The following is an 11689-nucleotide window of genomic DNA, read 5'->3' on the forward strand; positions in this document are numbered from 1 at the left end:
TTTAAAATCATTTCAATCCTCAAAAGTTCTAACCCCTCGCCTTAAAACCTGTATAATTTCCCAAAAATAATATAAGCTAAATCAGAAATCACGCTTAGGATGAAAATCCATAGAAATATACCATGTCAAAGTATCTCAATGTTATGCCATAAGTAATCCAGGCAAAATATATCAATGTCAAATATCGCATCGACCAAATCCCTCTAACTCAATCTGCACGGCTAAGTATATAGCTCATAACCAATCTCAATCAATCAAATCAAATTCTGCAAACGAGTCAGAACCACCTAAAGTGATCTGTATAACAAGACTAGGTGTAAAATAAATATGCTCTAGTGCTACGATCACGTGAAGAATGTGCGAATGATCGCGAGTCACCTACTAGTTGGAACCATCTAAAGTGGTCAATACGACAAGCATGTGCACCTAACTTGGATCCAAGGTGAGCATATGGTGCGGGAGGTGAACATCACGTAAATGACTGTGCCCTAACTCTGGACGGGAGCATTAACACAGGGGTGCAGGTTTATGAGCTCTCAATACATCACATCATATCTCACATAACTAAAGCAATTTCCTATCTTTGTTATGAACTTACCTGGTACTTACCTGTGCATCCACAGCACCAATCATAAATATATGTACTTTGCATGGCATTTCAAAACGCATACTCATTCAAATTCATTTTTTGGGAAAAATCTCAAGTATATAGGTATACACGGAAAACCAAAAGCCCACTCACTGATATGTCGAAGAGTCGTAGCCCCCGAGCCTCGATTGATGGCTCTCGTCCTCAGGATAGGTCTCACTTATATGCAAAATAACTGAATAAACGTTATTTAAAGCACATATACAAAACTAGGAAATAACTTCTCATACTTTACTCAAATGGGGTATTTGAATATACCACCATAATCTACTCAACCTCAGGAACATCCCCATATTTTTAGAAAAAATTTCCGACCACACGGCCAGATGCGCCCCCACGCGCGGCCAAACCCTAACTGAAACTTAACTGCCGTTAGGAATATTCCGTTAAAACCTTAACAGAACTTAACGCCGTTACCTGACGCCATTAGAATATTCCGTCAAACTTGACGGAATATTCCCTTCTCTTTCCTTGTTTTGTCGGAGTCCGACGCCGATCGTCGCTGCACTCGCCGATTTCTGGGAGATTTTAAAACTTCAATATCTCGCTCATTTTTCCACCAAAACTCATGAAATTTGTACCAAAATGAAGCTTAGGACTAGAAGAACAAAATCTTACCCCTTTCAAGCCTTGAAGTCCACGGGATTTCATCGGAGGAACCTCGATATTCCGTAGACCCGGCAGTTTCTGACACGACATGGTGACGTGACATGAAAACGACACGAAAATAACCGGTTTCGAGTCAACACGATAACTTATCGGATTATTATCGGGTGACCCATTAAGAACCTGTTAATAACGGGTTCTTAACAGGTATACACGCAGGTAACACGTGGGTAACCTGTTTCGATCCGTTAAGAAAAAATTTATTTTGATAATTTTAAAGTTTAATTACTAAAAGATTTATTATAAAATACAATAGTCATATTAATATATACAATATATTATATATTAAATATATATTTTTGTATTATTATTCTATATAAGTTTAAAAAAAAGTTTTAGTCATTATTTATTTTTATTATCAGAGTTTCTTATTATTATTACTAGGATATATTTTACTTAACATGTAGTTGTCCAAAATTAAAATAAACTAATATAGTATTTGTATAAGCAAGAACTAAGAAGAAATACATACAAGTATGAAAAATGTGAAAGAATATATAAACAATCGTGATTCATCATTATTCCTCCAAACCTTCATGAATAATGTTTTTTATTTGAGGGAAAAATTAATAAAATTAATAATAATTATTGTAGAAGTGTAAAAAATGTATAAAAAAAATACAATCACTCATCACAAACTTTACAACTTTTATGAAAGGGTCAACTTCGAAATCCAACACTATAATTCATAAACCTTAAATTTATATTTAACCGTCGATTGCCATTTACGCTTTATTCTTCTTACTGAATTTCATTTTTTAAATTTTCTTTTCTAAAAACATGATCATCTGGCGGATGTAAGAAAATGAACGATTCAGATCTTTGATATCACGTTTCGATATTTACGGTTAACTGAAATATGAGTCGATCTCATATAGTTTGTAGAAACTTTATAAACATCAAGCAATAGTATCGAAACGTGATATCAAAGATCTGAATAAGTATATACTTATTTATGAAAATATACTTAAAAGAAAAATACGTTTTTATGTTTTGGATGTGACAATATGGTATGTATATACTTATTTAGTATTATGTTTTTCATTTGATTATTTATTGGTTTAAAATATATTTTCCTTAACGAGTAACGAGTCGAGTCATATTACCTGTTAATATTATCAAGTCGATTTCGGGTCTGGTCATTGTACCCGTTTATTTTAACGGGTGTTACACGACACGACCCGTTAAGATATCGGGTATGACACAAAAACGACACGAACACGGAAAACACGACACGAATGCGAGGTCTAATATTCCGGCCAAACTTGAAACTTGCCAAACTCAACTTCCCGATGTCTAATTCACTTCGTTTTTCTTCTCCGAGCTTCGCAAATACGTCCTAAAGCTCACTAGCAGCTTGAAACCTCCTAAAAACTTCACATTCACGATCACATAAATAGTGCATTAAAACTGAGATTTCTGGTTCTCGGGAAAACAAGCTCTTCACGTCAAACTAAGGGTATGGATGACCACCTGGACTCACGAGGAACACAAAAGCACCCTCTTCGACGTCGATCCGTGAAGATAGGGTCTGATTTTGGTGATGTTCGTACGAGTGTACGGAAATGGAAGAAAACCGAGAGAGAAGAGAGAGAAATATAGGGTCAACGGGAGAGAGAGATTGTGTGTGTGGTCCTGATTCTCTTACAACCAACCAAAACAATTAATTCTAATTGGGTCCAAAAAGTTAGGAAGAAAATAATTGGTCCACAACGCAACTTAACCCACACAACACCACAAACGTCTAAGGGTATTTTAGGCAATTCACACCATCGAAAGATTTATTTCAAGACGGGCTGTCACAGTAAGTGTGCGACTGTTCTATGGACTAACATGTAAACAATATTTGCACCATATCAACAAAAAAAATATTCATAAAAAATTTAATGAGAGAATAGATATTCGAAGAGACTTGACAAAAAAAGACAATCAAAGAGTCAAAAAGTATAAATTGAGACAATTTAAAAACCTCAATGTGCAATGTAAAAAAATTAAAATCTCATGACTTTTTTTTTTAAATTACCCCTAACATATAGGGTGTAAAATGCAGTTAGCCCATGTATATGTTTTTACTAGTTTTCCTTCCTTGGGTGTTTTATTTGCGTAAAACAACCTTATTTTTACACTAATTTTGCTTAATATGTATTTCTTACCGTGTAGACATCTCAGTAACTGTCCGTATTTTATTTTTATCAATTAATTGTCTGTACTTAAGCTGTCAAATATTTTATTAAACTATTACTCTACTAATTTACAGCTCTTCCTTAACTAATATTCTCTACATATCTGCTGCAGCAAAACTTAACTATATTCTCTTTTATCCTTTTACCCTCTTGAGAACCCCCTTAATATAGTAATTACAATTCATTAGCAAACAAAAAAGTACGTTTATTATCCAAATTACAAACAACAAAGTTACGCACCACAACCTATTCTGCACCACTCGTTATCACGATACAAATCTGTCCATATATTACCAACTCTTTTAACTTCATTCAATGATATGATTTAGTTTACGCATATTCACTCGTTAAGTTTGGTCTTACTAGAATTTTACCCTTGTGAAACGAATCCAAAGAAACCCAATTTGTTATTAAGCATGTATGTAAGAAACAAAGTTTAAAGTGGAATAGTACTCAACAAATAAGGTAGTGAAGGATATGAAAATACCCAAAAATTGGGATAAGCTTTTGAATGAGTAAATATTTTACACATTAGCATATATGGCCACCCTAATTGACCTGTCACAACCCCTAATTACATATGTTTACCTTGCTAATTGCTATTAATTAGCTAAAAAAGGTTAACAAAAACTGCACAATAAAATCCAAGTCAGATGCACCAACCCAAATGGCAGAAATTTCAGTAAACAGTAACAAACAAAACCAAAGCAGCACACAAAAGAAGGTTAAGAGAGAGAGAGAGAGAAACACAGAGAAAGTTTGAAGAGAGAGAAAGAAGAGAGAGAGAAGGGTCGTCTTCCGCTTCAGTTTTATTATCACGAGTCACGACTTTATGACCCTCTCCCTCCTCATCTCCTCCTCATCATTTCTCCTTCATTCCATTTCTCTGCTCCCCCTCTTCCCTTTCACCCACCGCCACCACCCAAACTCCGTCCTACCTTCTCCCAGATTCTGCCACCTCAGACCCTCTTCGGGTCGTCTTCTTCTGTGGGGTTTTAGCTCTTGGGGGTTGAATCATGAAGGAATTGAATACGGATCTATTCGACCCGAGAACTACGCTGATGGAACCCGACTTCTCGCGGGCCGTGACGCCGTCCGCCGACGCTGACGGCGACGATTTCGGCTTCGCCTTTAACGATAGTAACTTCTCCGACCGTCTGCTTCGGATGGAGATCATGGGTGACACACCCGAGTCCAGACCCGATTCCGAGGCCTGCACCAGTATCGCTGATTGGGCCCGTCACCGGAAGCGGAGGAGAGAAGACATCAAGAAGGAAAACAGTATGTTCTCTTTGTATTTTTCAGTTTGAGTTTTGAATTTTGATGGGTTTTGTTTGGTTTCTGAGAAATTAGGGAAAGTTTGAACATTTGGGGTTTTAGGATTTCGAATTGCGGATTACTTTGAAACTGTTTGTTGCTTGTTCAGCTGAAAGGCTTAGTAATATGGTGTTTATTTATCATAGAAGTGAAATTATTATTATGATATTGATATTGGTTATTCCTTAATAATTGTGCTTAAATTTCAAATGCAAATATTTGGGGGCAACTTTTGATTGAGATTATTACTTGAGCGGTAGTAGGCGTACATTGGTTGCTGAGAAAATTGTGGAAATGAAATGGAAGAAGGAGAATTTCATATGAAATTCGGGTGATACTTCGTATATTGTACGCCTCATAAGAAATCAAAGTATTTGACTTTACGGAGCCATATGACTGCATAAGACTTACTTGGTTTGACCTGGGACTTCAATTTTTAATTTATAATTGATTTCTTCAACACTTTTTTGGCCGACATGTATTCAACTCGGCATTTTCATGTATTATTCGATTGTGATTTGTGGACAAGAAGAAGGCATAATTTCCGTTTCCCAGTTGGTTTGTTTTTCCCTTTGATTGTTTGGGATTGTGGTTTCTGTTATCTGGATATTCTTCATCACCTGCATGATTCTCACTTCCCATGCATTGTGTTTATGCACATGATGTGGTGTTATGGCAGTGTTGGTTAAAGTTTTAAATTTTGTTTAGTTCTGGATCTCGCTGAATGCCCCGAGGAGCAAATCTTGAATGACAACCAGCCTGATATGGATGATTGTGAGGGCTGTGAAAATCAAGATGAGGAAGCAGTTGCAATGGTTGAAGAATCACCTTCAGGTAACCAAATGTTTCTTAAGTGAAGTTTGTAAAGCACATAAGAATACGGGCTTAATTGAGTAGGATCTCCCATATGCACATTTCTCTGTGTCCTTAAGCTCTAAAGAAAGTCGTATGAATAAAATAATAATGGCTTCGACATAATTCTTTTGTATCTATTGCATCTCTAAGGATTCTGAGCGAGAATGCGTAAATTTATGAGAATAATATTATCTGAGGTGAAACCCTGATACTATCGAATGAGCGCTTATAATTTCATTATGTCATATCCTTGTCTTGCTGTGAGTCATGTTTGCGGCCATATTAAGAGATCTGCTTTGTAATTCTAGTGGTGTCATGTTTTAAGCGTTCTAAGCTTGAATGAATATTCTTATAGGGGATGAAGCTGCAAACAGCAATGATTCAGATTGGGGAATGGATTGTTCTACAGTTGTGAGAGTTAAAACATTGCACATTAGCTCTCCAATTTTGGCAGCCAAGAGTCCATTTTTCTATAAGGTAATTGTCCTTTGGTTTTATCTGTTCCTGTTTATTTGCTCGTTATCGTCAGTGGATGGTTTTTCTCATTGCCCTCCTTTTGTATTATTATGCAGCTCTTTTCAAATGGGATGAGGGAGTCTGAACAGCGACACGTAACCTTGCGAATCAGTGCGTCCGGTAAGAACAAATATTAGAAGCTTACTGTCCCCGAAATGTTTCCTTCCATGGAAACTACTACTTTACGAGTTGATCGTGAAGAAGTTACCTGACATGTGTCGTTTTGTTTCCCTGAGTGCAGAAGAAGCTGCTGTCATGGAGCTCCTAAATTTTATGTACAGCAATACCTTATCCACCACCACAGCTCCTGCTCTACTAGATGTGTTGATGGCTGCTGACAAATTTGAGGTTGCTTCATGCATGAGGTATTGCAGTCGGCTACTGAGGAATATGCCCATGACACCTGAATCTGCATTGCTTTACCTAGAGCTTCCTTCAAGTGTCTTAATGGCTGAAGCAGTCCTGGCATTGACTGATGCAGCAAAGCAGTACCTCGCTGTCCGTTACAAGGACATAAGCAAGTAAATTTCTGTGTGACTCGTATTTGAACTTGATCTGACTAAGTTCTTGTTCATTAAAGTTGTTTGAAATTTAGGAGATATATTTTTGACAGTTGGTTCTTTCAACCAGGTTTTTCGAAGAGGTGATGGCCTTACCCCTAGCTGGAATAGAGGCAATTATATCCAGTGATGAACTCCAGGTTGCATCAGAGGATGCTGTATATGACTTTGTGTTGAAATGGTGTAGGACTCACTACCCTAAGTTGGAGGAAAGGCGAGATATCTTGGGTGCTCGTCTTGCACGCTACATTCGCTTCCCATACATGACTTGTCGAAAGCTGAAAAAGGTCTTAACCTGTAATGATTTTGACCATGAAGCTGCATCCAAGCTTGTCCTTGAGGCCCTTTTCTTCAAGGCTGAGGCTCCACACAGGCAGCGAATTCTTGCAGCAGAGGAGTCTGGTACTTTGAATCGTCGGTTTGTGGAGCGGGCATACAAGTATCGCCCTGTTAAGGTGGTAGAATTTGATCTTCCGAGACAGCAGTGTGTGGTGTACCTGGACTTGAAGCGGGAAGAGTGTGCAAATTTATTCCCATCCGGACGGGTTTATTCTCAGGCATTTCACTTGGGCGGGCAAGGGTTCTTCCTCTCTGCGCATTGCAACATGGACCAGCAGAGTTCTTTCCATTGTTTTGGCCTGTTTTTGGGGATGCAGGAAAAAGGGTCAGTGAGTTTTGCAGTGGACTACGAATTTGCGGCGAGATCAAAGCCAACTGAGGAATTCATTAGCAAATACAAAGGCAACTACACATTTACCGGGGGCAAGGCAGTTGGCTACCGTAACTTATTCGCCATACCATGGACTTCCTTCATGGCCGATGATAGTCCTTTCTTCATAAACGGCGTCCTCCATCTTAGAGCGGAGCTTACCATCAAACAGTGACTTATCTGTCAAGCTGATTGTCGAAGCACAAGTTTTATTTTCGTTTTGCTTTTATGTGTTTGCTTTTTACCATCCTTGTCCTAACTTGGACAAGGCATTGTAATAACTAGCCACCATTTAGCGCTCTCCTGTTGGGGGCTTAAACATGATCACAACTATTTATTTCTCCATCCTCTATTAATCGTGATTATCATGTATTTAAGGTATCCAAATTAGGCGAAGTCCAAAAGTAATCCAAATTATGGTATGGTGGCGCTTTAGTGGTTGTGTGGGGATGTGTGGGGATGATAATTCAAACCGTTAAACTCGATAACCATGGATAACTGCTAGCATGGAACAAATTTGGGATGAAAATTTGGTTATATTTAAGATATGGGAAAAAACTGGGAATATTATTCGGTTATGGTTCTAGATATCGTTATAGGGGTCCTCGATTCGTATCTAACCCCAATAAAATACATATGGTTTCGGATATGATTTTGGAAATATTATTCGGTTATGGTTTCGGATATGGTTAAAAGTGTAAGAGCCGATTCCGATGGACCAACTGACATAAAATTGCCAAATCTTATTCCAAAGATGAAGCTGAAGGACGGGAGTACATTAACATAACTACAACAATAGTTCAAATAAAAACCTATTTTAGATTACAGGATACAAATGCCACCGCGTCATACGGATCTATTCAGTCCCGGCAATCTTCTTCTTCAGTGCCTCAATGTCTGTAGCTAGTTCTTTTCTGCTGGACTGAGGGTGATACCAAACACAAATTGCACTTGTTAGAATTATCGAGTGCGCAGATACAGGAAGCAAATATGGTGTTATAGCCATTAAAATCATTGATGGATGGACGGGGGCAGTGCGTGAATGACGTGATCATCCAGTGTATACGAGATCCTATTAAGGGGGCGAATATGAAACGGAAAACAGATCTTATTTCTTGTAAAGGAATGCATCGTGCTTGAAGAAAACAGCGATAACTCAACTTTAAGTCAGGAATTTTAGACTCACCTTGAAGAGTAGGTAACGGTAGACAAACCATCCTGTGTATCCTAGCCCTACCAACTCCAGGACCTTTGGAAGCTGAAAGTCAATTCAGAGTGGTTCAATTAATTTCTAAAGAGGACATAATTCAACGACACGGACAAAGTTGTAACTTGAAAAATAGATTCATCACTTTCCATTTCAAAACTGAAAAACCTAGAGGTATGTGGTTTCCGAAGAAATCACTTACAAGTGGCACTGAATTGACGGCACCAACAACTATTGAGGACAACCACACTGCGACTATCGCCCCACCTCCATATACAAGTACTGTAGACTTGTTTTCAACTGCATCCCACTGGGAAGGAGAACATACAGGAAATTGTTTTTAAACCAACTATTGGATTCACTTCAGCAAGCAAAGTCGTAACAAAATAGCAGTAAGCAGAAGAAACATAGACATGATTGTCATAAGATTCAACACAAAGGGGAACAAAAAGCTTTTCATACCTTCGCCTTCAAGTCTGATATAAGTTCATCAGTGTCGACGGATGTGGATGTCTCTTCTGAAGATGAAGCTCTGACCTGAAGAGAAAGCCTCCGGGACCCTTTGAAAGAAAAACAATCTTTGCTTAAGCTTATAGTTAATACATTCTTAACGGTTTATATAAAGAGACAAATTAAAAAATAAGAAATCAAACTCAGTTTCCAATAGACAGTGAAACCAATTAAGTAATAGAAAAACTAAGGATAACAATGGTCTGCTCTTAAGCTTATGCAATGATTTTTATCTTTCAAACGTTCTGCCAAACCAAAAAGAGAAAAATTCACACCCCAAAAGTCTTTTAAATATCATCTTCGTTTGCGTGTCTTGGATTGCATATATGTGCTCCAGAGTTGGAGCAAATTTTGAGCAATATATGAGATTGGCCAATTCCTACTCTACTCTATGACTGTTGCCTTTTCACAGAATGGCGTACCTGAGTTGAGTCCCACCACCTATATCAACAACTCTCAAAGAAACCTGACATGTCAACTTGGCTGTGACCGTGTTATTTGCCTACACAGTTTGAGCACTAAGGTTCCCTTCTCTTACCAATTAACCGATCAAGGCTATGAAAGGTTTTGAAGTGGAATTGGAGCATGGAAGCAAAAAACAGCGCTTTTAAGTTCATTTACTTGGAATGCAGTCAATGCACCAAATTAGCTATAAGCCTAAATGCTTAGATACATAAATACCTGTTAAAATCCAAAAACTCTGACACTCGTCATTCCCACCCGTAAAATTTACTGAGACTAGTTCCAAATGAAACTAAAGTCGGAATCTTGGAGCCCCATTCTAAGGTAAGAAGTTACTACCGCAATGATCCAACTTAACCAACTAAGATACATCCATTCCTTCTCGTAACTTGCATACCTTAATTTCCCGTCTATGACGTATATTAGCACAGGAATGCAGTACAGTAATCTTCGTCTCAATCAACACCCGACTTTCAAAATATCAAAACAGCAAGGTTCAAAACCTCTGCTTTAAGAACCAGAACCTTACCTTTCCTCTACATCTATTAGCTTGAGAAATGCAGGAAAACAACAGAACAAAATTCTTCGTTCATGAATTACTTCAATTCACAAAACCATTAACAACTAAACGCAGGGAAAATACTTGATATACACAAGTCAACTGCAACTGGCAGATAATTCCATTGAGATCCACATAACAACTTAACCAAAATAAATAAAAAAGCACAAAAAAATTTCCCTCCCACCCACATTTTCTCAGCAACCCAAAAAAGCAAGTAAAAGAACACACATAAAAACCACAAAAAAAACAACATAATTTGTTAAGAAATAAACTTAAAAATACAAGCTTGAGAAGTAGCTCACCTGAGAAGGATTTAAGAGGGAAGGAAGAAGGGGAGGAGAGGCGAGGAGGGAGGTAAGGCAAAGCGGAGCAGCGGGTGGGTTTGATGGGAAAGCGTGGTATGAAGACGGTGGTGGCCGCCATGGATGAGGCTGTCGCTGCCATTAGAATTGAGTCGTATCGTCAGCTGCTTGACTTGGTAGCCTTGGTTGATTGCTTCGGTTGCTTGCAATGGTTTTGTTTCTCTCGAAGTGTTGGGTGTTGGTTGGTTCGTTATCTCTGAGGGTTGTATTACTTCCTCAGTTCATTGGGAGAGCCTGACACGTGGCAGATTAAACCATTTTGATTGGTTGGTTCCCTATCTGAAATCCACGTTTGAGGTCTCTTTTTGTCAAAGCTCAAAACAAAATAATCTCTCTTTTGCTTGAATTGCCTTATTTTCTTGTCATTGAAATGAAAGAGCAAATATGCTAAATTTTGAGATTCTTGGATGCCACAAGTTGTGTGCAACTATATGTTTGTCTCTCTTTTCACCTAATTAGTTATATTGTTTAGGCAAAACCGAGATAATATATAAGTCCAATTTAAAAGGGTTTGACATGTGAGCCATTTGGATATTAACTACTTCGACCAGGAGGACTCATAAACCTATTAGATCATGAATTTGTAAGTTTATATATGACATTGCAATGTTTTAAATTTGAGGTATGAAGTTGTAATTGCACCCAAATTTAAGGGTGCAAACTATAATTTACCCTAATCATAAAGGATATTTTGAATTTGCCAAGATACACATACTTGAAAGATAGTCTAAATACTAAAGAGGTTAGGTCATGGTTAATGTTATATAAATGTTTTTAAGTAGAAGGATAGTGAGTTCAGAGGACGAAAAATATGACTCCGTTTAATCATACTAGTTCACTCTAGAAAGTCGAACTATTATTCAATTCAATTGAAATAATTAAGTTAAATCTTGTGTTAAAAAAAGATTTGTATAAGAGAACGTAGAAATGCTCATCTAGACGCCTAGGTTGTGAACATGCCCATACAATGTATCTCCAGTATAATGACGATACCCTATTTATATACTATCAACATGGTAGGGATACGCTATTAATATACTATCTATCCAGGTCCTACACAAACCATTTACACAATTCAAGTGCTCGGGTGAGCGAAGCTTTAAGAGAAATGAAAACTAACGAAAAGTCCAA

The 11689-nt window shown here is 37.7% G+C and overlaps 2 protein-coding genes across 3 annotated transcripts; one reads left to right on the top strand and one right to left on the bottom strand.

The window, feature by feature from the left end:
- The first annotated feature begins 4145 nt into the window (after positions 1–4145).
- On the top strand, positions 4146–7800 carry LOC103411640 (BTB/POZ domain-containing protein POB1-like). Its single transcript, XM_008350304.4, has 6 exons — positions 4146–4779; positions 5524–5649; positions 6026–6147; positions 6243–6306; positions 6428–6707; positions 6817–7800. Exons 1-6 carry the CDS (start codon positions 4515–4517, stop codon positions 7628–7630), a joined length of 1671 nt encoding a protein of 556 aa, XP_008348526.2. The 5' UTR covers positions 4146–4514; the 3' UTR covers positions 7631–7800.
- A 378-nt stretch (positions 7801–8178) lies between these two features.
- On the bottom strand, positions 8179–11004 carry LOC103411489 (protein CURVATURE THYLAKOID 1A, chloroplastic). Of its 2 annotated transcripts, none has more exons than XM_008350148.4 (5): positions 10499–11004; positions 9125–9222; positions 8865–8972; positions 8642–8713; positions 8179–8377 (listed from the first exon to the last, which is right to left on the bottom strand). In XM_008350148.4, the coding sequence occupies exons 1-5, from the start codon at positions 10638–10640 to the stop codon at positions 8312–8314; spliced, it is 486 nt and encodes a 161-aa protein (XP_008348370.1). In that variant the 5' UTR covers positions 10641–11004; the 3' UTR covers positions 8179–8311. The 2 variants fall into 2 exon arrangements, with proteins under 2 accessions (XP_008348370.1, XP_008348440.1); XM_008350218.4 differs by having other exon boundaries at positions 8179–8527; positions 10499–10856.
- Positions 11005–11689: the final 685 nt, after the last annotated feature.

The sequence above is a fragment of the Malus domestica genome, chromosome 01 (genome assembly GCF_042453785.1).
Source record: "Malus domestica chromosome 01, GDT2T_hap1".
In the NCBI taxonomy this organism is placed as follows: Eukaryota; Viridiplantae; Streptophyta; class Magnoliopsida; order Rosales; family Rosaceae; genus Malus; species Malus domestica.

Bases quoted from the DNA above. Each gene is read 5' to 3' on its own strand.
- LOC103411489 (XM_008350148.4), bottom strand. From the start codon at position 10,640: ATGGCAGCGACAGCCTCATCCATGGCGGCCACCACCGTCTTCATACCA. The intron at 9,223-10,498 runs GTGAGCTACTTC...TTTCTTTCAAAG, and splicing joins CCCTCTTAAATCCTTCTCAG to GGTCCCGGAGGCTTTCTCTT. The intron at 8,378-8,641 runs GTGAGTCTAAAA...TATCACCCTCAG, and splicing joins ACCGTTACCTACTCTTCAAG to TCCAGCAGAAAAGAACTAGC.
- LOC103411640 (XM_008350304.4), top strand. From the start codon at position 4,515: ATGAAGGAATTGAATACGGATCTATTCGACCCGAGAACTACGCTGATG. The intron at 4,780-5,523 runs GTATGTTCTCTT...AATTTTGTTTAG, and splicing joins AGACATCAAGAAGGAAAACA to TTCTGGATCTCGCTGAATGC. The intron at 6,148-6,242 runs GTAATTGTCCTT...ATTATTATGCAG, and splicing joins AGAGTCCATTTTTCTATAAG to CTCTTTTCAAATGGGATGAG.